The sequence below is a fragment of the Notamacropus eugenii genome, chromosome 3 (assembly GCF_028372415.1).
Source record: "Notamacropus eugenii isolate mMacEug1 chromosome 3, mMacEug1.pri_v2, whole genome shotgun sequence".
In the NCBI taxonomy this organism is placed as follows: Eukaryota; Metazoa; Chordata; class Mammalia; order Diprotodontia; family Macropodidae; genus Notamacropus; species Notamacropus eugenii.
In genome coordinates this window covers 348,451,407-348,476,364 of record NC_092874.1, presented here as the reverse complement: position 1 = coordinate 348,476,364, position 24,958 = coordinate 348,451,407, and the positions used below count along the sequence as shown (strand labels likewise).

Below are 24,958 nucleotides of genomic sequence, written 5' to 3'. Positions count from 1 at the left end.
TTTTTTCTTAACCTCCCTTTTTTCTTCCTCCCCAGTTGTATTCCTCTTCTCCTCTCTTCCCTGGCCTTGTGTAATTAAACTTCCCTTAGGATCACTGATGATTTCAGAGAAGACATGTATATCACCTCCCGACATTTTAATATAAGTACTTTTTCTTTGTTTAGCCCTTTATTATTGTTCACTTATGTTTAACTTTTTATCTTTCTCTTCATTGTCACGTTTGACCTAGTCTTTTCATCAAGAATTCTTAGAAGTCCTCTATTTTATTAAAAGTTCATTTTTTCCCATATAGCACCAGGCTCAGTTTTGCTAGCCTTCTGGAATACTGTACTGCAAGTTCTCCCCTCCTTTATAGTGGTGGCTGCTTAATCACAAATCCTTTCTTTCAGGCTGCTTGAAGTATTTTTCTTGTGATCCCTCAACTGTGATGCACTAACACTGTGCCGGGTATCAAAGGCAATACAGAAAGGAAGTTTAGGATAAAACTAATAGGGTGAAAATCATGCATGGATAACTTAGAAGTTATGGATTTGGGGATTTAATATTCCTGCGAGTTTTAATTTGGAGATTTCTTCAGGAGATGAACAGTGAAGTCTTCCTATTTCCATTTTGCCCTCTGGTCCTAAGAAATATGGGCAGTTTTTAAAGATTTCTTGAAATAAGAAATTTAAGCTATTTTGGTGGGGAGTGGCATTCAGATAGCCTGATGACTTTTTTTCCTTTGCAATCTGTTTTCTTAGGTCAGTTGTTTTGCTATACGACACCTTTTATAATCTTCCTTATGTTCCACTTTTTTTTACTTTTTCTATTTCTTCTTCCTTCATGGAATCACTGGCTTCTACCTAATCTATTATAATTTTCAAGCTTTCAGTTCTGCAAGGTTTGTCTCATGTTAAGTTGTTAATTTTCTTTCCACTTCTTTCTTTCATAGTTCTCATTTGTTTTCCAATTTTTTTCCTCAAGCATTTCATTTACAAAATCATTTTTAACTCTTTTTAACTCATTTCATCTCTTCCAGGAATTCAAGCTAAAATTTTGCCCAAGCTTTGCTTTGCTCTGAGACTTTGCGTGTATGTTTTGGGGTCACTCTCATCTTCTGAGCTTGTGTCTTGAACTTTCCTGCCACCATAATAGCTCTCTCATGGAGGGATTCTTTTTCTTTGCTCATTTTTTCAGCCTGCTTCCTGACTTCAGACTTGGATCTTTAGGTCTAGATCGTTTGGTCATTCTGAAGGGAATGTCTAAGCTAATCCAATTATTGCTTTATTCTATTATTTCCAGGATCTCAGGAACACCTCTAGGTGTCTAGGGACCTGTAAGCTTTCAGTGCTCCCAGAATGGTCTGATTACTACCCCCTTGATCTGAACTCTACAAGTTCATGAAATGAGTTTGGGTCTGAGCAAGAGCAGACTGCTGCTAGACAGCCCCTATGAGGCAGGTGAAAAGCTCTTTTGGTTCAGAGTGGCAGAATTATAGGTTCCCCTTTGGTCTGATTCATGCCTTCATTGCTCCTCTGTAAGTTGGGGTAGATGCTGAGAATGAGACCCTGTTCGACACTTGGAGTACCTGGGCTCTGAGCCACACTACTGCTTTCTTGGTTCACTTTCCAGGGCCTTCCTACCTGGGAATACCACCACTAGACACTGGTTCTTTTCTCAATTCACCCTAGATCTGTGACCTGGAACTGAGTAGTGGGAAATCAGGCTACCAATTCACACCTGTCCCCAAAGCAGTATCCTGGTATGCGTCTAAGGGTGCCCTGTATGGATCTGGGACCTACACTTACCTGTCCCTGAGCACTGGAGTGCTTGCACATATGCTTCTGGCCAGAGTCCATCTCAAGTGTCTGCAGACTTTTCCATCTGATTCTCTATACTGAGTGGGGCCAAACAGATGACTCATGACTCTTTTGGAATACCCCATCAGGATTCAGTCTGGAGCATTTTCTAGATCTATTTAAGAAGTTTTATGGGGAAGGAACTCAGCTGTAATGCTTCCTACCACCCTGCCATCTTGGCTCTGCCTCTCAAATGCCTTTTCATAATCACCAAACAGCAGGCAGACACAGTGACATCTTATATTCTCTACATCTTTTAATCACTACAAAATGGTAAATGTATTATCTAATATTCAAGTGTTTTCCACTCTTAAATGTTGCTTACAAAGCATGCCTTTTCCCCACTAATCCCCTCAGATAGGATGCCCTTGTTTTGTGCATAGATGAATATCAGAGATTTTAGAGAACAGACAATAAACACACAGGTTGGTAGTTGATGTTCTTGGCCACCTTTTTTCAGTATTAATAAAGTCTAAAGCTCTTTTGTTAAACCTCTGATATTTTCCCCTTCCTCAGTTACCTTGTACACTGATTTCTCAACATCTTCTCAATTGTGATTGGTTGGTTGATTGTTTTCCTTCATTCTTGAAGAGGACCAAAATGACATCACCATGATAAAGTGAAATTTCAATGTGTCCAACTGTGGCTGATCAGACCAACATGAGCTCAGAATGCTCTACCACAGGTCAGGCACAAGTAGTCCTTGTGAAACTCCAAATTTGTGCATCCTGTGTTTCCTTTGAGCTATCCCAATTCTGCTTTGCTCACAGAGCACAGCACCTTCTAATGTGGGCATGCCATGCTGAGAAGTCCTCTGCCAGTGTTCTCCCATATCACACAATTAATTCCAAAGTTCTTAAGAAAGACCTTGAGAGTGCCCCTGACCACCATGTGAACATTTGTCCTGCGTGAGTTCTCCATAAGTCTTTTTGGCAAGTGTACATTTTGCATTCCAACATCATGGCCAGTCCATTGGAGCTGCACTCTCTGAAGCAGAGCTTGAATGCTTGGCATATTAGTTCAAGTAAGAACCTAAGTGTCTAGCACTTTATCGTGCCAGGTGATCTTCAGAATCTTCCTAAGACAATTCAAATAAAGTGATTCAGTTTCCTGGCATGGAGCTGGTAGACTGTCCAGGTTTCACAATATATAACAATGAGGTCAGCACAATAGCTCTGTAGACCTTCAATTTGGCAAATCTACTATTAGTTTGGTAGCCTACTACAATTGTGTTACCTCAAATGTGTTGCACTAGCACTGTGCTAGGTATCAAAGGAAATAAAAAAAGGGAGGTTAGGGTAAAATCAGTAAGGGTTAAATCAACAATGAATAAAATAAGATACTTAAAATTATAAATATAAACAAAATAAAGCACAAATGTGCATTAAAGGCAATGTTATAACCTGCGTATTTGAAATCGTTTTAAAAAAAGGAAAAGGAAACCTTAAGTCCTACCAAAGGCAGACATTCCCACAAATCAGAGAAATGGCATTATTCCAGCCATACACAGCCACTGGGAAGTTGAATGCAGTGATAATTCCAACTAAGCCCAAAGGATTCCATTGTTCAATGAGGGCATGGCCAGGTCCTGAATGAGAAGAATAAAGAACCCAAATTAAGAACCACTGCAAAGAAAGCTTTGCATGATTCCTTCCAATTGCTAGGACACAACCTCCCTAACTATTGTGGAAGCATAACCCCATCTTTTAGTTCAACTGAAATATTACAAAATAAGTATTTCTGCAGTCTAAATAAGGAAGGAAATCTTATGAGAATTTAAACTTCTCAGGAAGCAATGCCCTCCTTTCCACTAATGACCTCCATCCCTTTTCCTAGACCTAATCACTTTCTCTTAGGAAAGTTATAAAAAGACTGGAAGAAAAGCTAAAGCCCAAGACAGTGATGACAGGTGGTAACCAGACACAAACCAAGAAATATCTTCCACTTAGTTTAGATCATTGCTTTTCTCTGAAGTGATCAGAATAATGACCCACCTAACTGACATTTCCTACAGGATTAAAGTATTGATGAGTGAGACGAAGTCTCTTTGATTACTTCAGGGCAGGGATGACCAGTCAACAGAGAGCCTTTGAGGGAAAGGTGGGCTAAAGAGTTGTGTTAGGAGGATGATTCTTCAGGGGCTTTCCCAAAAGAGTTCAATGACTACTGTTTTAATAGACAAAAAACTACTACCCTTAACCTTTAGAATACCTGTATGATAACATGAATGTTGTTTCAAATAAATGTTGTTTCAAAAAATGTCATGTCATGACTATAGTGAAAATATACTCAATAGGAAAGTATATGTAGAATCTATACAGAATTGTATGCAGTCGTGGGGAGGGAGGGAGGTAGTGGGGGGTGGGTGGGGAGGGATAAAATCGCAATTGTATGGCAGTGATTGTTAAACATTAAAAAAATTAAAAAATTTAAAAAAAAAAAATGTCATGTCAGATGTCGTTAGAGCATGAGAGAATTCACATTTCTGTATTCAATAGAACAATATGTATATAGAATTAATAAGATATAATTGTTTTTCAGATGTCTAAAATGAAGAGCATGGTATTAAATTTTGTTCTTTGACACTACATTGTATTTATTCTATACGCATAATATGTACATGTTTTCCCAATAGGATGTAACCTTCTTAAAAGCAGAAACTATTTCACCTTTGTATCCCCTCTGCCTGGCAAAGTCAGCTTTTTTTTACTGAAAAATAAAATAAAAACCTTTGTGTTACCCTTGTATTTTCTTAAAATTCTGGAAGTAGTAATCTAAAATATTTGCTTCTTTGTAGAATATCATAGCAACAGTGGATGTACTTTCTAATTTTCCAAATCAAAATTTTTAAATACTTATGTTCTCAAATGGAGGAAATTAATTAACTATTAAGTAACAAAGCCCAGCTGATGAATATACAGTTAGGCATATACTAATTCCATATGAAGAGTTTTCCCCATCCTTTTCAACAAGATTAATTACACATTCAAATACAGTGGAATCTAGAAAATTTGGGGGAACTATCTTCCTAAGTAACTCAATTTATTTACTAACCTGACAACTTTACTAGAAAGATGTATGACTGTAGTTAGCAGATTTTATCATGACAATTTTTTACTTGCTTACTTTCTGAAGGCAAGATGGGTCCTCCAATCATTCGTGATAAACCAACAGCATAGTCACAGATATCCACATACTCTTGAACTTCTCCAACACCTTCCACTAAGATTTTTCCCATCTCCAAAGATACCTGAAAGTAAAATATGTATGCACTAATTTAAAAAATTTTTTAACATGAATGAATCTTTCAAACCCGATAGCTTTATTAAAAAAAAAAACCTAGAAGGAGAAAGGAATCACGTATTACTCAAGGATATTACAAATTGGATTAAAGTAGAAACAGAAGGACAAGAAAGGGAAGATTATGAAACCTTTGTGCAGGACCTAGTAAAAGATTTGAAGGAGGAGAGACAGAGGAAAGTTTACCAAACACTTACTAAGCATGTATTATGGGGAAAGCATAGCATTCGGGATTAGGAAGAGGTATATGTTAGGGGTGGAGATCATGCAAATTCAATAGGATTTGTTCTCTGAAGTTTGAATTCAAAGGGCCACACTTTAAGACCTAGAGGGCCACATGTGGCCTCAAGGCCTCAGGTTCCCCACCTCTGGTCGAGGAGGGATAAATATATATTAGGGTCTAGTCCCTACCCTCACAGACCACACAATCTAGTAAGGAGCTAACATATACATAGATAACTATAACACAAAATAATACAAATATTAAGTATAAGAGTGCAGCAAACAAGGGAAGAAGTCTAAAAGGTCAAAAAAAATCACTAAAACAACTTCTGATTTTTTCTAGATTCATGCCACTGAATTCTTTTTGAATGAGAAAGTCTTTTAATAAGGTAGTTGCAGTTTTTTCATTTTTCAAAGTACATTTGAATGAAATTCAAGAGACTTTATATCAAATCTTGTATCATAGTTAATAAGTACTACAGCAAGTTCTCGTATATTCAACTTAAAATGCTTTTTTCCTTATTAATTTATAGTGAGCATATCAGTAGGTAAGAAATCAAGTTTTATTTATATAGAATCAATTTCAAAGGGTCAAAAAAAATCCATTTTATGTTTTCCTATCTATTTTGTCACTATCTGATCCATAAAGTCCATTTTAAAATTATGATTTGTTTGACTTTTAAAAATCACTCTTACATAAAATAAGAAGACAGAGCAGCTACAAGTGGGTAGATCTGGGTTTTTTTGAAGGCACATTTATTTTTAAAATACCTTCCCAAAAAAAATAAATAAATAAAAATAAAATAAAATACCTTACCAAGTTTCCTAAGATTTGGATCTTCTGTCGCAAGGCTTCCCCAATCTGTCTCACTATTTCTCCTCGTTTAGGGGCTGGAATCTAAGTAAAGAATGAGATTTTACTGACCAATTTAAAAGATGAAAGCACTTAAAAATGAGCAGCCTATCAAGTAAAATCCAAAACATTACTGATTAGAAAGCTTTACAAAGAAATGGTAACACTCCCTTACCTCCCACTGCCAGGGGAAAGAAAATAACTTACATAACTGATCAGGATCTCTGTAGAGCTCTGGTACTTAACATGTAATTCACAACTGTGGTATCAAAATACTCATTAAGTTAAAATACTTCTGAAACTTTATTTACTTAATGACACACGTATATTTTGCTTGAAGTAAAAAAAGTGTCAATCTACAAAACACTTTATAGAAATTTAGACTGGTCTAAATTAATGGGAAAATATTAATATTGGGAATAATGGGAAAATATTAATTATCCTTGACTAGGCTGAGCACACATATTAAAAATAACAGCTCTATTTTTATCATACCATTCATATCAAAGGATTACTTTACAATTAAAAGGATTATAAGAAAAAATAATATTAAATTCATTTGTAGAAACAAAAAGTTGAGAATCTCAAAGGCAATCAATCACAAAAAACATGGCAAGGAAGGAGATGTATCAGTAACAGATCTCAAACTATACCATAAGCAATAATTATAAAATGATTTGACTTGATTAAAAAACAGAGAACACAACGAGTGGAACAGATTAGATACACAGTATACAGAAGAAAACAAACACAGCTGTCAACAAACGCGAACACCACAGTTATTACTTGACAAAAACCACAGGGAAAACACAAACAGAAATTAAGTACTGACCAACCATCTCACATGATACACCAAGAGTCAAATGGATACATGTTGTAAATGTAAAAGGCAGCATCATAAGCAAATCAGAGGAGCATGAAGAAACTACCTTTCTGATGTATGGCTAGGGAAAGAATTCATGACCACAGAAGAAAGGATCATAGAAGATAAAATGCGCAATTTTGCTTCTAAAAGATTGAATAAAATTTTTTTTGCAAAAAAACAAAATCAATGCAGCTATAAGAGAAGAGAAACAGAGAACTGGGGTAAAAAATCTTTGCATCAAATTTCTAATATTAACTTCTCACCTTGAAAATATATAAGGAACAGATTCAAATTAATAAGACTAAGAGTCATTAATGAATATATAAATGGTCAAGGGATATGATCAGGCAGTTCTCAAAGAAATCCAAACTATCAAAAGCCACAATTAAACACACACATATATACACAAACATATATATACACATGTGTGTATGTGTATATATGTATGTTTATGTACACATACATATATACATATATAAAACTATGCTACTAATTATGTACAAATACATATATAAAACTATACTATTAATTAATTAACTATTCTTCATCCTGAGGTGGATAGCATCCTCACTCATAGGTATCACACTCAAGACGAATAAGCCATTCAAAGTTGTTCTTAGGACAAAATTTCTGTTACATTCTCTTGGTACTGCTCATTTCACTTTTCCTTATTTCATGCAAGTCTTTGCCATGTTTCTCTAAAATCAACTGGCTCATCATTTCTTATAATATGGTAGTATTCCATCACGATCATATACTGTAACTTGTTCATCCATTCCCCAATTGAAGGACATCTATCATTTCAGTCAATCTGATAGGTATAAGATGATATCTCAAAATTGTTTTAATTTATATTTCTCTAATCAATAATGATCTAGAGCATTTTTATATGTATACAATTTGGATTTCTTCACCAAAAAATTGCCTGCTCATATTATTTGGCCATTTATCAATTAGGGAATGACTCTTACTCTTACAAATTTGACAAAGTTATTTATGTATTTAAGATAAGAGACCTTTACCTGAGAAACGGTCTATAAAAATTTTGTGCCAAGTGGTTTGCCATTTCCTTTTCCAGCTCATTTCACAGATGAGAAAACTGAGACAAACAGCATTAAGTGATTTCATCACATGACTAGGAAGTGTCTGAGGTCAGATTTGAACTTGGGAAGATGAATCTTTCTGAGTCCAGGCCCAGTACTACTCTCTCTACTGTACCAGCTGAGCCTCCTAAGCTGCCCTTACTTTAAGGTTAGGGAATCTTTTCTAAACTCATTTGTTACTGTTGTTCAGTCACATCCAACTTTTGGTGACTCTGTGTACCACACCATCCATGGGGTTTCCGTGGCAAAGATCCTGGAGTGGTTTGCCATTTCCTTCTCCAGCCGATTAAGGCAAAAAAGGTTAAGTGACTTGCCTGGGGTCACACAGATATTAACTGTCTGAGGTCACATTTGAACTGAGGTCTTCTTGAGTTCAGGCCCAGCTCTATCCACTGAGTCACCTAACTGCTTAAACTCATTTCTAGCTGTTACAGTTGATTTTTTTTTTTATTTTTGAGTAAAATTTCCCTTGAAATGCTTTGTTTCTCGATATTGGATTAATCCATGATAACTAGAAGGGAACTATTGCAGAGATGAAAACTTACTTCTTACTGATAAGGTAAGGTTATAGAGAGCATATTAAGTCTGTATACATGTGTATACTGATTATGTTCCTAAATATATATACATACATACATACACTTTTTAGTTTTTATATTTTAACATTAGTTGCTAGCACAGCCGCATGACTCACTGTTACTGCCTAGTGCTGAACTTTCTCTTGCCTCTCAAAAGTCAAAGGCCAAGTGAAGGTTCTACCTGCCGCATCCCCTGACATCCAATAATCACCATCTCTTGGATTTTGCCTGCTTCCTTTTCCAAATCACCACCTTTTCCAATCATCACCTCCCACCTATCTGACAGAGATTCAAAAGAAATGGTAATAGAAGTTGCAGGTATCTGTCATTATTCTTAGGGCAGAAGCAGAAACAAAATATAATCACAATTTCTGAAAGGACTCCAGTGGTGATGTGGGAAAGAACAGTGGACCTGGAGTCAAACAACCTAGATTCAATTTCTATTTACTCTCTGCATGACCTTGGGCAAGTCACAACCTGGGTCAGTTTCCAGGTCTGTAAAAACAAAAGACTAATGTAACCGGCAAGCAAAGCAAGATTTTTGGCTGTTTTTCTGGATTGTTTTAACCAATCAAGTGCCTTTGATTGAATCAAGAGCCTCTGACTGGAAACAGTAGATATGTTGCATTGCTTGGAGGGAGGAGAGTAGAGACAGAAGTGAGCATGAGCAGGCATGGGGAACTTGCTTGTGGGAAGGGCTAAGAGAAAGAATGTTTATGATGTCAGTACTCCCTCTGTTCATCTGTGTTGATTTCTGAGACAAGAGTCCTATCTGTTGGTCTGCGCTGATTTTCAGACAGAAGCCCTGTCTGTTGGTCTTTATGGGAGTGAACTGAGCTGAACAGTGGAGATCTGCCCAAAGGAAGGAGGCTTAGCTTAAGCCACTTTTAAGAGCTGTTAACGAGAATTGAGATGATGGTGCTGGTAATGCGTATAAACATTGTTATAGCCCTGTTAAGCTCGGTTTTCCTAGAAGCAGAAGCTGTGGGTAGGAACCCCTGGAGCCTGCTGTCAGGCAGAAGCAGAAAGAGTTTGAAGTGGAACAATCCCGGTGAGTTGAGACAAAACCCCTTAAGGATACATCATGCTAGGGAAGACCCTAGTCTGGGACCCCCTGACTTCAGTGATGCAGTGATACATGCTATGCGCCGTATGACATACTGAGTGTCATGAGATACGTATCTATATTAGCTGATATGTTCTGCTTAAAGATGTTGCTCTGAATGTTATGCTTTACAGAACAACGTTCAGTTTATTGTTGAATAAAGAATTCATCATACTATGCGATTAGATTCTTAAAATTATTCCCAGCAGCAGTCCTCAGGTATGCTGCTGTGAGGGAGAATTACAACTAGATGACTTGTAAGATTCTTCTACCTCTAAATCCAAGATCCTACACCCAGTGACCCTTCGTGCAACTATTTCTGAATATTTTTTTTCTAAACTATACTTGACAAGTGACGGTCAGCTTCTGCCTGAACACCTCTTGTGAGGGGACACTTGCTATAGGATTATCACCTTAGGAAGAAGGGGGCCTATTCCATTCCTGGATAGCTCAACCACTAGAAACTGCACATTTTCATCTTTGTAATTTTTACCCACTGTTCCTAAGTATGTCCTCACAGAAAAAGCAATCTCTCTTCTACATAAAAAAAAAATCTACAAATATTTGAAAAGAGATCTACCAATTATGTCTCCCTAAGTCTCCTGATCTCTAGGCTAAATAGTTCTTACCTAGCATTTATTCCATGAATAATTTTTTTTAATGCAAAAGTAAGAGCCAAGCACTTTATCAAAAAGGGTAGTATGGTTTTTCTTGGTCTACGTAGGTCCCCTAAGTTAATCTTTACATATGCAAAAAATTACTTCAGTACAAAATTTTTCATACATTATTTGTGTTCACATATCTTCATATAATTATTAGCAACACATTTTTGGATATTGTTCTACTTATTTAAGACAGGCAAACTTAGCTTAACTAATTCCAAGTCAAGAACATTGTGAAGCAGGACTTTTAAGTCTAATTTATACATGAAACTGGTTAAACAAAAATTCAGCAAAGTTATACAAGTTTCCTCATTACTGCTTTCTGAAGAAATAGCTGCATCTCTTATTCTTTTATTAACTGCAGAATCTCCCCAGGGTCAGAACAATCTTCTACCCACGCCCATCCTTTTACAAGGTTCTCTAGCCTGAGCAGCTGTAAATAAATGAGCCCCAAACTATCTCTTGAGGGCAGATAACAAAAAATTTGTGAAAGATCAGTTCATTTCAGAGTTTCATCCTTTTTTTATCTTTCTTATGCCAAAGGATCATGCCATCAAGTCTAGCAAAAGAAGGGGCCTCAAAGAAGAGATCTAATCCATTTTAAAGATGAGGAAAAAAGCTCAGGAAGATTAAGTGACTTGCTGAAGATCACAGATAGTAAATATCAAAGGTAGACGATGAAACTAAATCCTTACCTATAGGGCCAGTGCTTCTTCTACCATATTATGCAGCTTCTCCCTTTTTCAAAGTCAAATTAACTTGTCTGGGCCTGCAAAGGGCCAGCAAGTTCCTTAGTTAACACTTGCCTCAGGCCACTCTCTAGTGAACAGATGACTCACCAGAGCAGGAGAGATCGGTAATAATCTCTATGCTGGGCAGATTAGCACAACATCTTTAGAAGAACTAGGATTCTTCCCTACCTAGAAAGCTAGATTCCATTTCCTCCAAAATTAGGTTAAGGCAGCATCCCACCATTCTAGAGACTTTTTAATCACTGGTTGTCAAAACTCCTGCTACTTATTAAGAACATTTCACTAACCCTCATACTTTGCCACCACAACACTGTAAAAAAGAAAGGTAGAAGTAAATGAATGATGTTAATTGAGTAGAATTGCTTACATCTGCCCATATCTTCCAGGCTTCTTTGGCTTTCTTTAGTGTTTCTTCGTAATCTGCCAGACTGGCCTGTGGAAGAAATAATGGGGGAAGAGGCCAGGCAGGAAGAGAGGCGAAAGGAAAAGGTTACTGGTAATGGCTCAGAACATACAGACATATTTTTACATATATATGTGTGTGTGTAATATATGTGTGTATAAATATACATATCTCACCTAAAATCTCAGAAAGATGAAAATACAGATATATTTTGCATACATATATTCCATATATGTGTGTATATATATATATTGCATACATGTTTGTATGCATATATGTAAAATACATCTGTATTTTCATCTTTCTAAGATGTTTTAGGTAATATTCCCCATCTCTGCAAAAAAATTTTACAAATATATACTGAGATGAGATAGGTTTTTTCATAAAATAACTTCCACTTCCCCATTCTTTGTCTTGATACTTACCATGTCCAAAATAAAACAGATCACAAAGTAATTCACAGAGTATAACCAAGTACTCACAAACATATCTAGTTCTTGCATGGCCTACCAAAGGAAGAGTGTATCTCACTATTTGCTAAAGAGCAGACAATTAACAAACATTTATTAAGTGCCTATTACATTAAAGGGAAATACTAAAAAATAGGTGAGATGAAAAATATGCATATACATGGTAAATACATAGCAGATACATGGAGTATTTCATTTTAAAAAGAAAGTTCATTGTTGGCTGAAGAGTGGGAAGAAAATTAGGGAAGGCTACATATCAGATTATAGCCAAAAGAACATTTCTTTGTTTTTATCGATTTATTATAAATTTAAGCCTCAATATTACCTATTTAACTTGCTTTGCAATTATTTACAATCAAATATGTGAATTTCAATGTATGAAATTTCATTACTTCCTCGAAGTTGTTTGTCCATTTACTTTTTTCCTTTTGTGAAGCTATCGTTGGTATGTACTCTGATCTAGTTTTGCTTTTTTTCTATCTCAAAAAAGTTTTTTTAAGTCTTTCCACATTTCTTTATATTCCTCCTACTTGCAGCAATTCAAAAAGTGTGGTTCAGAGACCGCCCCCCCCCCCCCCCCCCAATCTTCTCGCAGACACTTTCAGGGAGTTTACTGACTAATAAACATATTAAATGCTTACTATGTCTCAGGCATAGTGCTAATCCATAGATACAAAGGCAAAAAAAAAAAAGGCTAAATAAAGCTCCTGATCGCCAGAACTCACAGGGGAAACAACTTGCAAACAATTATGTACAAACAACCTATATACATGATAAATTGCAAATAATCAATGGAAGGAAAGCCACTAAAATTAAGGGCGATTTGGAAAGCCTTCCTGTACAAGGTGGGATTTTAGCTGGGATCTGAAGAAGCCAGAGAAGCCAGACAGCCGAGAGGAGGAAGGAGAGCAATCCAGGCATAGGGGACAGACAATGAAAATTCCCAAAGCTGGGATGGAGTGTCTTGTTCAAGGAACAGCCAGGAAGCCAGTGTCACTGGATCACAGACTACATGGGAGACATAAGAAGGCTGGAAAGGTAAGAACTGTCAGGTTATAAAGAGCTTTGAACACCAAAAAGGGAATTTTACATTTGATACTAGAGGGATTCCACTGCAGTTTATTGAGCAAAGGTAGCAAATCGTGCTTCAGGAAGATGACTTCCAGTTGAGTAGTTGATGATGGATGAGAAAAATTTGTGATAGTGAAGTCAACTAGCATGAATTGTAATAATCCAGGCATGAGATGAAGTGCTGCACCACAGTGATGACAGTATTAGAGGAGAGAAGGGGGCATATGTGAGAGATGTTATGAAGGGGTCAAAAGGACTATTTTAAGTTCTGTTGCAGCAATTATCAGTAGATATAAATAAACGCTCTTTGGGAGGTCCCCAATAATTTTTTAGAAGTATAAAGATGTCCCAATATCAAAAAGTTTGAGAATCACTGCTTTAGATTCTCTTACATTACTCTACCAAATGAGATGACATACACACAAAAACACATATATTTAACACTTCGTTAAACCTTACAGCTAAATGCTTATACCTAAAACCTATTATTATTGTGGTTGTTTAATTACTGTGATTTTTATCATCACCACAGTTTAAACACTCCCCTTCTTGTGACACAGTAAGGTTCATTTCAGTTTTCTGCAATTACAGTTAAGAAAATCTTTTAAAAACTATCCAATTGTTTTAGTACTATCAGGACAATATTTCCAATAATGGAATTACTGGGTTAAAGAATGTGATTAGTTTTATAACTATTAATGTGTTGTGAACTGGTCTCCAGAAAGATTTAACTATTTTAATTTTTTTTGCAAATGAATGCCTCAATTATTTAATTTAATTAGTGAGTTTGGATAGTGTTCAAAAAGTTATTAACAATTTACATTTTCTCATTTGAAAACTGATATCCATATGTATTCTTATCATTTAAATAGTTACCTTTGTAAATTTTTAAAAGTTTTTATGCATTTGGAATATCATTTTTATATTTCCTAAATATTTCAAAAATGTCATTTATACTCACATGTTGTACAGAACTGCTTTATTTATTAGCTGCCTAGAGGTGGCTGTAGGGGCTACAGTAAAGTATGCAAATGTGGCCTCAGCCACTTACTTAGCTGTGTGACTCCAGGAATACAATTTAAGGTCTGTCTACCTCAGTTTCATCATCTGTACCTCCCAGGAAATGTTGTGAGGATCAAATGAGAAAATATTTGTAAAACAGTCGTGCTTAATAAACATCTATTTCCTTTCTATTAATGCATGTCTATCTTATTCAGTATGTTTAATAGAAACAGTTATGACATAAATCATTTACTCCAATTTCTTCTACTTTTATTGCGTTTTTTCAACATTAAGCTAGGATTCTCTAAATTATATGCTGAGAGATGAGTTCAAATCTCTTTCCAGCCAAATTACTAGCTAATTTTCTCCAAATGCATTTGTTACATAATAAATCTTTTTCCTCATTTTAATGTTCTCTGGGGTTCAATTAAAAACTTATCCTTTGTATATACTTTTTGGAATGCCTAGTACCTGTAAGTCTATTCTCTTGATCTAGTTATCTCTTTTTGATCCAGTAAAAGACAGCACTTTTAGCTCTTAATAAATGCCAAATATTAAAAAAAAAATGAAAGTATCATGATCTGCTTTGGGCATTTTCATTATTAATTACCATATGCTCTGAATAAGCTTCATACATCCAAAAATAAAGTATAAACTAATAGCACGCTTACCTGACGGACTCTTGCTATAGGTTCATTGTTAGCTGGGCAGTAGCTTGTAACCACCTCAAAAAAAAGTCCATGGTTAGAGTACGTTATCAAAATAAGATAAAGGGGCGGAACGGGGGTGAGGGTGAGGGGGCAGACGGAAGGGGGGGGTCAACAAATGTTCTCCTGGGCATCAGGATTAAGTTTTTCCAGCCTCATCAGCTGTTAAGTACAGGCATTCTTTATGGAAAGCACTGATTATTAGGTAGATTTCTTTCTGGTAAGGTTTCAAAAATAGTAGCTAGGTTTTAAGTTCACTTTCAAAACACACATGCTCCCAACATGCCTCTTACTTTCCTTTTTAATACTTAATCCTAATTATGCAAGAGGCATTTTAGTCCAACGTCATCATTTTATAGAGAAAAAACTAAGCCCTGGAGAAGTTGTAACAAGCCCAAGGCCATGACAGCCTTTAAGCAACAGAAGTGAATTTTGATCCCATGTGCGTGCTCACATTGTGGCTTCACTGGGAAACTTTGCAACCTTAGGGTTGCTCTCTTTAAAAAGGTAATACCTATCATCCTCCCACTCCCGTCTTCTAAAAGAAACCATTAGGCGGTCAGTAGATCAAAAAGGAATTTTTTAATGATAATCACTTCTGAAAGGAGGCATAAAAACTCCCCATGGTACAAGGTGTTCTTTTCAAAGTATTTCACAGCCTAAGATCCCTACTAAGGCTGAAAAAGGACTATTTCTACAAGTTGCACACAGATTCTTCCGCAAAAACTTGGGTTAGCACTAACTTTAAATAAGTATCTACATTTCTTCCTCTGGGTTCAAGAACCTAACATTTACAGGGGTTAAAATAAAGAGTACGATCGTTGCAATGACAGTACAAAAGCTCCCGTGATGTTTGTTTACAAGGCCACTCCAACCCAAAAGGACAAAGACTTTTTTGCAAATGAGAGAAGCGTCATGGCCTCCGAACGGTTCTTAACCATCTAAGATCGGATTTCCAAGAGCTCCTCCTTACCTCTCCTCTTCCACCCCAGGTCCCATTATACACGCCTTCATTTTCTTCTTTGAGTCCTAGATCTTTCAACCAGGAATACTGAGGCTGATGGATGAGCAAAGTGGACATGAGGGCAGCAGGTTTGGGGCAGTATCTAAAGATCTTCCTCCGTCCTAGGATGATTTGCCGAGAAAGAGAAAAGGTTAAGGGTAGCATAACGAACAAAATAAATCTGTAAGCCAAGGCAGCTGTTCAGCAGAAGCCCAGCCCTGGTCGACGAGGTTCTAATTGGTCAGCCCAGAGCGCCGCCCCCTTCGCACATCTGGCCAAATCGGCTCTTTCTGACTCCGCTTAGCAAAGAGTTTGTTCTTTCTGAGAAAACCTGAGCTCTCTCACAGAAAAACTGCCAGAGGTGCCAAGAGAAAATAAATTAGTTACTGCCATCTACTGTTTAGAAGAATAAAGCACTTAAAGGTATTTCAAAACCAAAGGACTCTTTCCCCACCTCCCCCAAAAAAATTTTTTTTTGTTGTAATCAACAAGCCTTTAAATGCCTAGTATGACTGGCACCTTGTTAAGCTTTGGATACAAAGAAAGGTAAAAACAGCCCCTTCCCTCAAAGAACTTGCATTTCTAATGGGGAAGCTAACCCAAAAGTAATTAGAAAGATAGAAGATATGCAAAAAAAAAATAATGGAATGTAATCTCGGCTAACAGGCTCTGCCTGAGGGAAGGTGAGAACTAGGAAGGGCCTCCTGCAGATGGTAAGATTTGAACTGAATTCTAACCGAAACTAAAAGGTCAAGAGACTGATTTGAGGAAGCTGAATATTCCAGGCCTGAGGAACTACGATTGCAGAAGCACAGAGAGGGAGGAGTGTCATGTTCTAGAAACAGCTGAGAGGACAGTGTTGCTGGATGGAAGAGTGGGTAGACGGGTAAGAAAACAGAAAAAGTAGGAAGGGACTGATGGGGTTCAGACTGGGAGCCTCCTTGAGCTCCCCTTGAATCTTCCCACTTAATCTGACCTTTCTTACTCAAATCTAATCTTCCCGTTTGTTCCAGCAGTCTCAGGAAGCCCAAGGGCTTTTCATTATCATTTCCGGTCTTTGTTGCACCCCACCCTTGATCCCATCAAAACCCCATTTTTCCCCAGGCTGCCGACCACTCCCATCGTGATCTGTATCCATTCCCATACTGCCCCTATCAAGATCTCTGGATTGCCCCACCTGCTTCCCACCAAGGCGCCCCCTAGTCTGATATCTCCGGATAGCCTCCAGCTGTTTCCAGTCTTTGACCCTCCTTGGATTCCCTCCTTGGACTTCTCCTCAAGACCCTTCCTAAACCCCTCCTCCCATCACCCTGGACTACCAGACCACCACCACCACCCCAGATCCCTCCTATACTCTTTTCTGTATTTAAGGTCCATCTTGCCTCCATGAAGGCGCTCAGATTCAATCCAGCTCAGACCCTGTCTAGCTGGGATTCTATCTGGCCCGCTTGTGAATACAAGCCTTACAAATACTTAGGCTCCTTAAGAGGCAACCCAATTAGGTGAATCTTTAATAAATTTTGTTCTCTTTGGCTTTAATAAGGCTTGAGTCGAATTCATTCAAGCACAACCCAGACCGTCGGTATTTTGGGGTCCCTGATCACCCCTAAACCTCATCAGGTATCCCAGTCTTTATCTTCCCAGAAGTTAGGGGATCAGAAATTTTCAAGCCACAAAATGGAATATTGCTTAAACATTTTTGCCTCAGCACTAGCCACAAGATTGTGCACGTTGTCCTTGCATAACAAGACATTTCAAGGTGGAAATTCAATGCAGCAGTTAAAATACCCAATGATAATACTTTTTCCAATATAATTCCCATGAGGTTCCTCTTTTAGTTCAATAATGGTCACTAAGGAAATGGTGGGATGCTAATAAAGCTGCCCCCAGCCACAGTAGTCTAATTTCCTTATAGGCCTCACTAAACAGCAGGTCTATTGCCCCTAGTGAACCGCTGACCTCAGATCCAATTCACATATTTGAACAGGTGTGTTCTTGTACTCAACCACAATCACATCACCCATTTAGCCTAAGACAGGACCACAGTACCTAACTATCCATCTTGACCAGACAGAACCACAATAACTAACTAATTGGAGGACAGCATGACAAGAATGTTTAACCACCAAACCAATAGAAGGGACCTCTCCCCTATTACCTAATCCCTTAATAAACCTCTCCTGCCTTTTTAATATTCATAATTTCTGTTATGTAATTTCATCTTTACCCTATAAAAAAATCCATCTTGCTTTCTCTGACGTTATTGGCTCCTTTTGGAACTTAGGCCACATCATGAGAGGTGTCAATCAATAAATGCCTATACCTAGATTAGAGTTGGTCTGACTGAATTATTTGAGACAGTTCTACCACAACACATTATGAAACCTCAACAGTTTTTGGTGTCCCTGAGTGGACAGAGCCTAAACCCCAACAGAAATGTATCCAGGGTCTACATGCTGTTAGAAACACGCTTGACACTATTAGGGTATCAAGGAAAATTTATTGCAGCAGAGTTCAGAGGAATCGAGCACTTTGGCCAAAGTGAGCCCCCACTATTTTCAGGAGGAGGGATCACTGAGTATAGAAGAAGCAAGATGAGCTATATACTGTTAGTTCAAGACAGATCTTCCCACCAGGAGATGGATTGGTCCATCCTCCATTAGGTCACTATCTTCTCTACATGCCCATTATGTAACCCCCCCCTTAGTATGATTCCCCCTCCCAAACATGCTCTAACATAGGACCCATGATCAAAAAAATGGAGGGATAATTTTATGCAGGGTGTGTCTGCTTATATGCATGAAGTTCATTAAGCAAGCACATGAAGAAAAGCCTTCTCTAGATAACTCTAGGTCATTTTTCTTGGCTAGTGCCAGCTACTTGTAGATCTGGTTCCTTTATCAAAAACTTTGTAATTTTCTGAAGGGCACTGTCTGTCTTTTGATTGGTTGAGTCCACCTGCTGTCTGCTGGCCTTCTTATTATCTAACTTATTCTCAATGACTTTATCAACTAACAGTAACTTATTGTGGAAACTTAACTTTTGCTGTCTCTCACAGTACATTTATAGATACTCTCCTTTCTATTCACACTAAACTGGCTAAATGTTCCCATTAAACAAAATTCTCTCTCTCCTCTGGGCCTTTACACAGTATCTACCAAATCTTCAGCTTTGCCTCTTAGAATGCCCCATTTCTTAGTTTCCATTTCCTACAGGAGACCTTCCTTATCCTCATTTACTTCCCCATTCCTTTCTTCTCTTAAAGTCACTTTAGGTAACTTGGCATATTATTATTTGTTTGTTTTCTGTTTTCTTGTTATGCTGCCCCAGTAAGCTCTTCAAGGACCAAGACAATCTTTTTTTGTCTTTGCATCCCCAGTACTTCCCACAATGCTCCACATATAGTAAACAATTAAAAGCATGTTGGATTGAGTATTTCTGAAATATACAAAATAAGTAAATAAACAATAATAACCTATAGAACTCTCATGCATTTTATTCTGATAAGCCAGCACTGGCATTGCTGTTCAGTTATATTCAACTCTTTGTCACCCCATTTGGGGTTTTCTTAGCAAAGATATAGGAGTGGTTTGCCATTTTCTTCTCCAGCTTGTTTTACAGATGAGAAACTGAGATACACAGGGTTAAATGACTTGGCCAGTGTCACATACCTAGTAAGCTTCTGAGCCCAGATTTGAACTCAGGAAGATGACCCTGAATCCAGTCCTTCTATCCATTGTGCCAACTAGCTGCCCAGTATTAGTATAATCCAAGGCTATTTTTCTAATGAAAGACACATAATATCATTGCTTGTATACCCTGACAAAAAGTCTACTGGCACACACAATCTCAATAATGATTGTAGATGTCACTTACATAAAGGAAAAGATCTGAGCTAGAGATATATGTATGAGATGTTTGGTACCTTTCAAATGAGAACTACTTTCCCTCTTTGGGAACCCTCTGGTTTCTGGGCCTATACCCACAAAAATTTTCTCTTACAGTATATTAAGTGCTCCTCCCCTAGTTTCACTATCATATTGCCTTGGTCTTTAGGATTCAATGGCACAACAGAAGGAAAAACACAGTAATCCTTAGGATTCAGTTGCAGGGTAACTAGTGGTTCTTTATCTTAGCATGATTGTTAATTCCTTGATCATCAAATAGTTTTGAGTAGCTATGTTTGCCTTTCATCTGAGAGGCAGGGGGAGTTGGGCAGGGTAGGGGAAATGATCTGGGCTCACAATCGTTGGGAAAAGGAGGAGGGCTCCCAGAGGCCTAGTATTCTCTATATCCTCCAGTAACTAGTGGGATCTGGGTGGAGAGACGGCTTGAGGGTTACCCAAAGCATGGTATTCTCCATGCCATCCAGCAACATTGTGCTTATTATCCATAATACCAACCTTGAGGTATTGTAAATATGTGCATGATAAAAGAAAAATTTGATTATTTTTAGTACACTATATATAGAAGTTTATTTCTGCCAAATGTACCCTTGTGTTTTATATTTAATATTTTTTTTGTGTGTAGCAAATAAATACTTATTCCATGTTTTCCCTTCCTGTCTGTGCTTCTAACTCTCTGGACTTCCCCTTTGCCCAGTACTTCCTTTTATACACCACCCTCCACCCCCAGCATATGTCCTCTAGAGGGGCAGCTAGGTGGTGCAGTGGATAGAGCACCAGTGCGGGAGTCAGGAGGACCTGAGTTTAATCTCACCTCAGACACTTGACACTCAGCTGTGTGACCTTGGGCAAGTCACTTAACCCCAATTGCCTCCTCCTGGGTCATCCTGATGAATACCTGGTCACTGGATTCAGATGGCTGTGGAGGAGAAAACAGAGTCAAGTGCAAGTCATGTGAACATTTCTCTGATGGCAACAAAGGATGAACACACACACATCCTCTGGAATTGTAGTGGGTCATTGTGTTAATCAGAGTTCCTGTATTCCAAAGTTGCGTGCCTTTATAACATTGTTACTGTATAAATTGTCCCCCTGGTTCTACTTTCTTCACTCAGCATCAGTTCATACAAGTCCTCCCAGGCTTCTCTGAAACAGTCCTCCTTCCAGCAACAATAGTGTGCCATCATATTTATACATTGTAACTTTTTCAGCCATTCCCCAACTGATGCATAATAATCAATCAATTCTTTGCTACTACAGAGTTGCTATAAATATCCTTGAACATTTGGGTCCCTTTTCTCCTTCCTTAATCTCCTTGGCATATAGTAGGATTGCTGAGTCAAAGGGTATACACAGTTTAATAACTTTTGGGGAACAGTCCTAAATGACTTTCCAGAAAGGCTGGACCAGGTCATAACTCCACCAGCAGGGCAACAGTATATCTCTTTTCCCACTTCTCTTCCAGCGTTTATTCTCCTTTCTTGTGAACATTGCCAATCTGAGGGCTGTGAGGTTGAACTGCTGCTTCAACTTTGGTTGTTGGTCAGTCATATCCAACTCTTGGTGACCCCATTTGGAGTTTTCTTAACAAAGATACTGAAGTGGTTTGCCATTTCCTTCTCCAATTCATTTTACAGATACAGTAACTGAGACAAACTGGGTTAAGTGACTTGCCAAAGGCTACACAGCTGTTAAGTATCTGAGGCCAGATTTGAACTCAGGGAAATGAGTCTTTCTGACTCCAGGCCCAGCCCTCTATCCCCTTTGTCACCTAGATGACCCTGATGCTTCAACTTGCATTTCTCCAATTATTAGTGACTCAGAAAATCTTCTCATAAAGTGATTGATAACTTGAACCTCTTCTTTTAAAAACTGCCTGTTCGGAAGACTTCAGAGAGGCCTGGAAAAACTTATATGAACTGATGCTGAGTGAAAGGAGCAAAACCAGGAGAACTTTGTACACAGCAACAACCACAGTGTGCGAGGAATTTTTCTGGTAGAGTTTGCACTTCATTGCAATGCAAGGACTTAAATAATTCCCAATGGTCTCTTAAGACAAAATATCTTCCACATCCAGGAAAAGAACTATGGAATTCGATGAAGCAGATCATTTTCTTTTGTATTAAGTTTTGGTTTGTTTTATGATTTCTCCCTTTCATTTTAATTCTTCTATGCAACATGACTAAGGTGAAAATGTATTTGTGTGTAGAACCTATATAAAACTGTATGCTGTCTCATGGAGGGAGTGAGGAAGGAGGGGGAAAAGGAGAAGGGAGGGAAAAATCTATGGAACTGATTGTAGAACACGGAAAACAAATAAAATAATTGAAAGTGGCAAAATAAAAAACAAAAATAAAAAACTGCCTGTTCATATCCTCCAGCTACTTACCCTGAGGAAGGCTCTTTTTCTTATAAATTTGAATCAGGTCCCCATCTATCTTAGAAATGAGACTCCTATCAGAGAAAGCTGCTGCAAATAGCCTTTCCCATTTACCTACTTCTCTTTTACTTTTAACTGCATTGGTTTGTGTATATTGCATTGTGTTTGTGTTAATTGCACTGCTTGTGCAAAACGAGGTGGGGGGGAGTGGAGGTCCACCTATAATAATGTTCCTGTGGAGTAGAGGGCAATGTAGGGGAAGCATGAAAGATCCAGCACTCATGTCAAATGGATTGATGAGAGCTTCATTTGGGGCTGAAATGGTCTGTGGAGCATGAGCAGCTTAGAAGAAGCTGGTCCTTTCTGTGTTTCATTAGCATTTGCCTCAAGAATTTATTTCACAGATAGAGAATTCATAAATTATAGCTCTCTGTAAATAGGCTCTCTTGTTTTAGGGGAACTTGTTTTTTTGCTGAAGGATATGATTATAGTATAGTTCTCTTGATTCTGAGACTTCCATATTGGATGTGTCCCTACTTTCCCCCCTCCCTCCACCTCAGTCCACTCTGAAGCATGAATCTATCTCTTGTTTCTCTAAAATATTCTTAACTTGGCGGTTCTATATATATATATATTTCACGGTGTCCCCCCCATGATGAAAAAATTATATTTTTATTTCAATGTAATAGGTTTTTTGGTAGTCCTGTGTATTTTATTTTATGCATTTAAAAACATTCTGAGGTTTCTATAGGCTTCATCAGACTGCCAAAGGGTACCGTGATCCTCTAAAGTCTAAAACAGAGGTGTAAAACTCCAGGCTGCCCATAATTTTTGGTTTTCTAAATCAATATGTAGCCTGCAGGAATCTTTTCTCTTTGACTTTGATACCACTGACCTAAAAGGTTCACTAGTTCTGTTCAAATTTCTACCCACCTCCATCATTAATCAAACCAGGCAAGGACTTGACACTAGCAAAAAACCTGTTTAGAATGTAAACCATATAAAAAGCATTGGCCTCTTTTGGCTTGAAGTGGGGCTAGGATAAGGAGAGGGATGGGAGGGTCAGACCTTTGTTTTTTTCTTACGGAACTAAACTGGAAATAGATTGGGGTCAAGAGCTAAAGAAATTGTGAAAATAGAATTGACAGGACTTGGTAACTAAATAGATGTAGGGGATAAGAGAAAACAGAATAAAAAACGATTAGGAGCCTGGGAGAAAGTACAGAGCTTTAAGAGAGATACAGATTTAGAACACAATATAAATTCAGTTTTAGGCTCCCTTTCCTCATGCTTTTATTTGGCTGGATTGGCCTTCTTTCTGTTCATTCCACGCAACACTCCTCTAGGGCTTCTATGCTCTTGCACGTGCCCCCATACTTGGCCTGCAATTCCTCCTGTCCTCTACCCTGCATAATCTATCTTCACTACAAAACTCAAGCATAACCTTCTTCTCCATGAAGCCCTTCCATCAATTTTTAAGTGCCCTCCTTCTTGTACTACCTTATATTTAATTACTTTTTTAAAAAATTTTCTACTTGTGCTCTTTGTTTTAATTTTGTACAGACTTTGTTGTTGAATTATGTCCAACTCTATTTGAGGTTTTCATGGCAGAGATACTGTAGTGGTTTGCCATTTCCTTCTCCAGTTCATTTTACAATTGAGGAAACTGAGGCCAACAGAGTTAAGTGATTTGCCCAAGAAAACTGTAGGTAGTAAATATCCAAGGTCAAATTTGTACTCAGGAAGATGAGTTTTCCTGGCTCCAGGTCCACCACTCTTTCCACTGTGCCACTTAATTGTGCCACTTAATACATATACATATATGTATATGTATACACACACACACACACACACACATATATGAATCTTTGTCTCCCCTCCATTAGTGCAAGCTGCTTGTGAGTAGGGACTATTTAATTTATTGTATTTGAATTCCCAGTGCCTAGCACAGTTCTTGGCACATAATAGGTGCTTTAGTAACTGACATGTTAGTGCTAACTAGTTAGTTATAACTAGGCATGTTAGTGCTAACATGAAATCTTGTCTAGAAGCAGGCGATAAAGAAAGGATCAAAGAAATAAAAATAAAATTAAAAAAATAAAAATCAGGAAATAAAGGATCAAAGTTCTTGGGAGATGTAGGGGATGCAGATTTTGAATTCACCCACACGGAAGCCATGGTAAGGGGAGGGAGAAAAGAGAGAGAGAGAACCAAGCAGGCTAAGGAGTCCATAAACAGGCACTAGCTGCAGGACCTTGGGTAAATCATCTGTAAAATGGCAGGGAGAATGTGCTCTAAAATTTCCTTGGGTCTCAGGACCTGACCATCCCCTGACTCAGCCCCAAGCCAGAGCTGCCTCGTCATGCCTCGGTACACGTGCTGGATCTAGAATTCTAGCTTACTCCGCACTCTCCTTCGCTAAGTGACCACGTGGCTTTGGCCGTAGTTATCCAAATACTCGCGGTCTCAATTTCCTCTGCAGTAAAATGGGTTTGGAATGATAAGAGTTAGTGTTGAGTAGCTCTGCTAAAATGTCTGCCGCTCTGGGCTTTAATTAAGGAGAACTGTGTTATAAATGCAGCACGTTCTCTGAGATGTAGTGTTTAACACTTTAAAAACCGACAAATTTCACTCGAAATTTTAGAAAACCTCCAGGCAAGGAGAGCTCAGTTACCCGAGGCGTGGGGCGTGGCCTTGCAGGGCGGAGGGGCGTGGCCTGCAACGGTTGTGATGGGCGGA

At 38.0% G+C, this 24,958-nt stretch overlaps 1 protein-coding gene across 1 annotated transcript in view; it reads right to left on the bottom strand.

Moving 5' to 3' along the window:
* Positions 1 to 16,286, bottom strand: part of ALDH7A1 (aldehyde dehydrogenase 7 family member A1) — a 38,951-nt gene extending 22,665 nt beyond the window's left edge. The window contains exons 1-6 of the mRNA XM_072597220.1: positions 15,905 to 16,286; positions 14,896 to 14,949; positions 11,646 to 11,711; positions 6,178 to 6,258; positions 4,965 to 5,088; positions 3,294 to 3,426 (exon numbers count right to left, since the gene is read on the bottom strand). Of these exons, the coding sequence (XP_072453321.1) occupies positions 3,294 to 3,426; positions 4,965 to 5,088; positions 6,178 to 6,258; positions 11,646 to 11,711; positions 14,896 to 14,949; positions 15,905 to 16,099 (653 nt within the window). The 5' untranslated portion in view covers positions 16,100 to 16,286. The remainder of the gene's footprint in view (positions 1 to 3,293; positions 3,427 to 4,964; positions 5,089 to 6,177; positions 6,259 to 11,645; positions 11,712 to 14,895; positions 14,950 to 15,904) is intronic.
* Between the last annotated feature and the right edge of the window lie 8,672 nt (positions 16,287 to 24,958).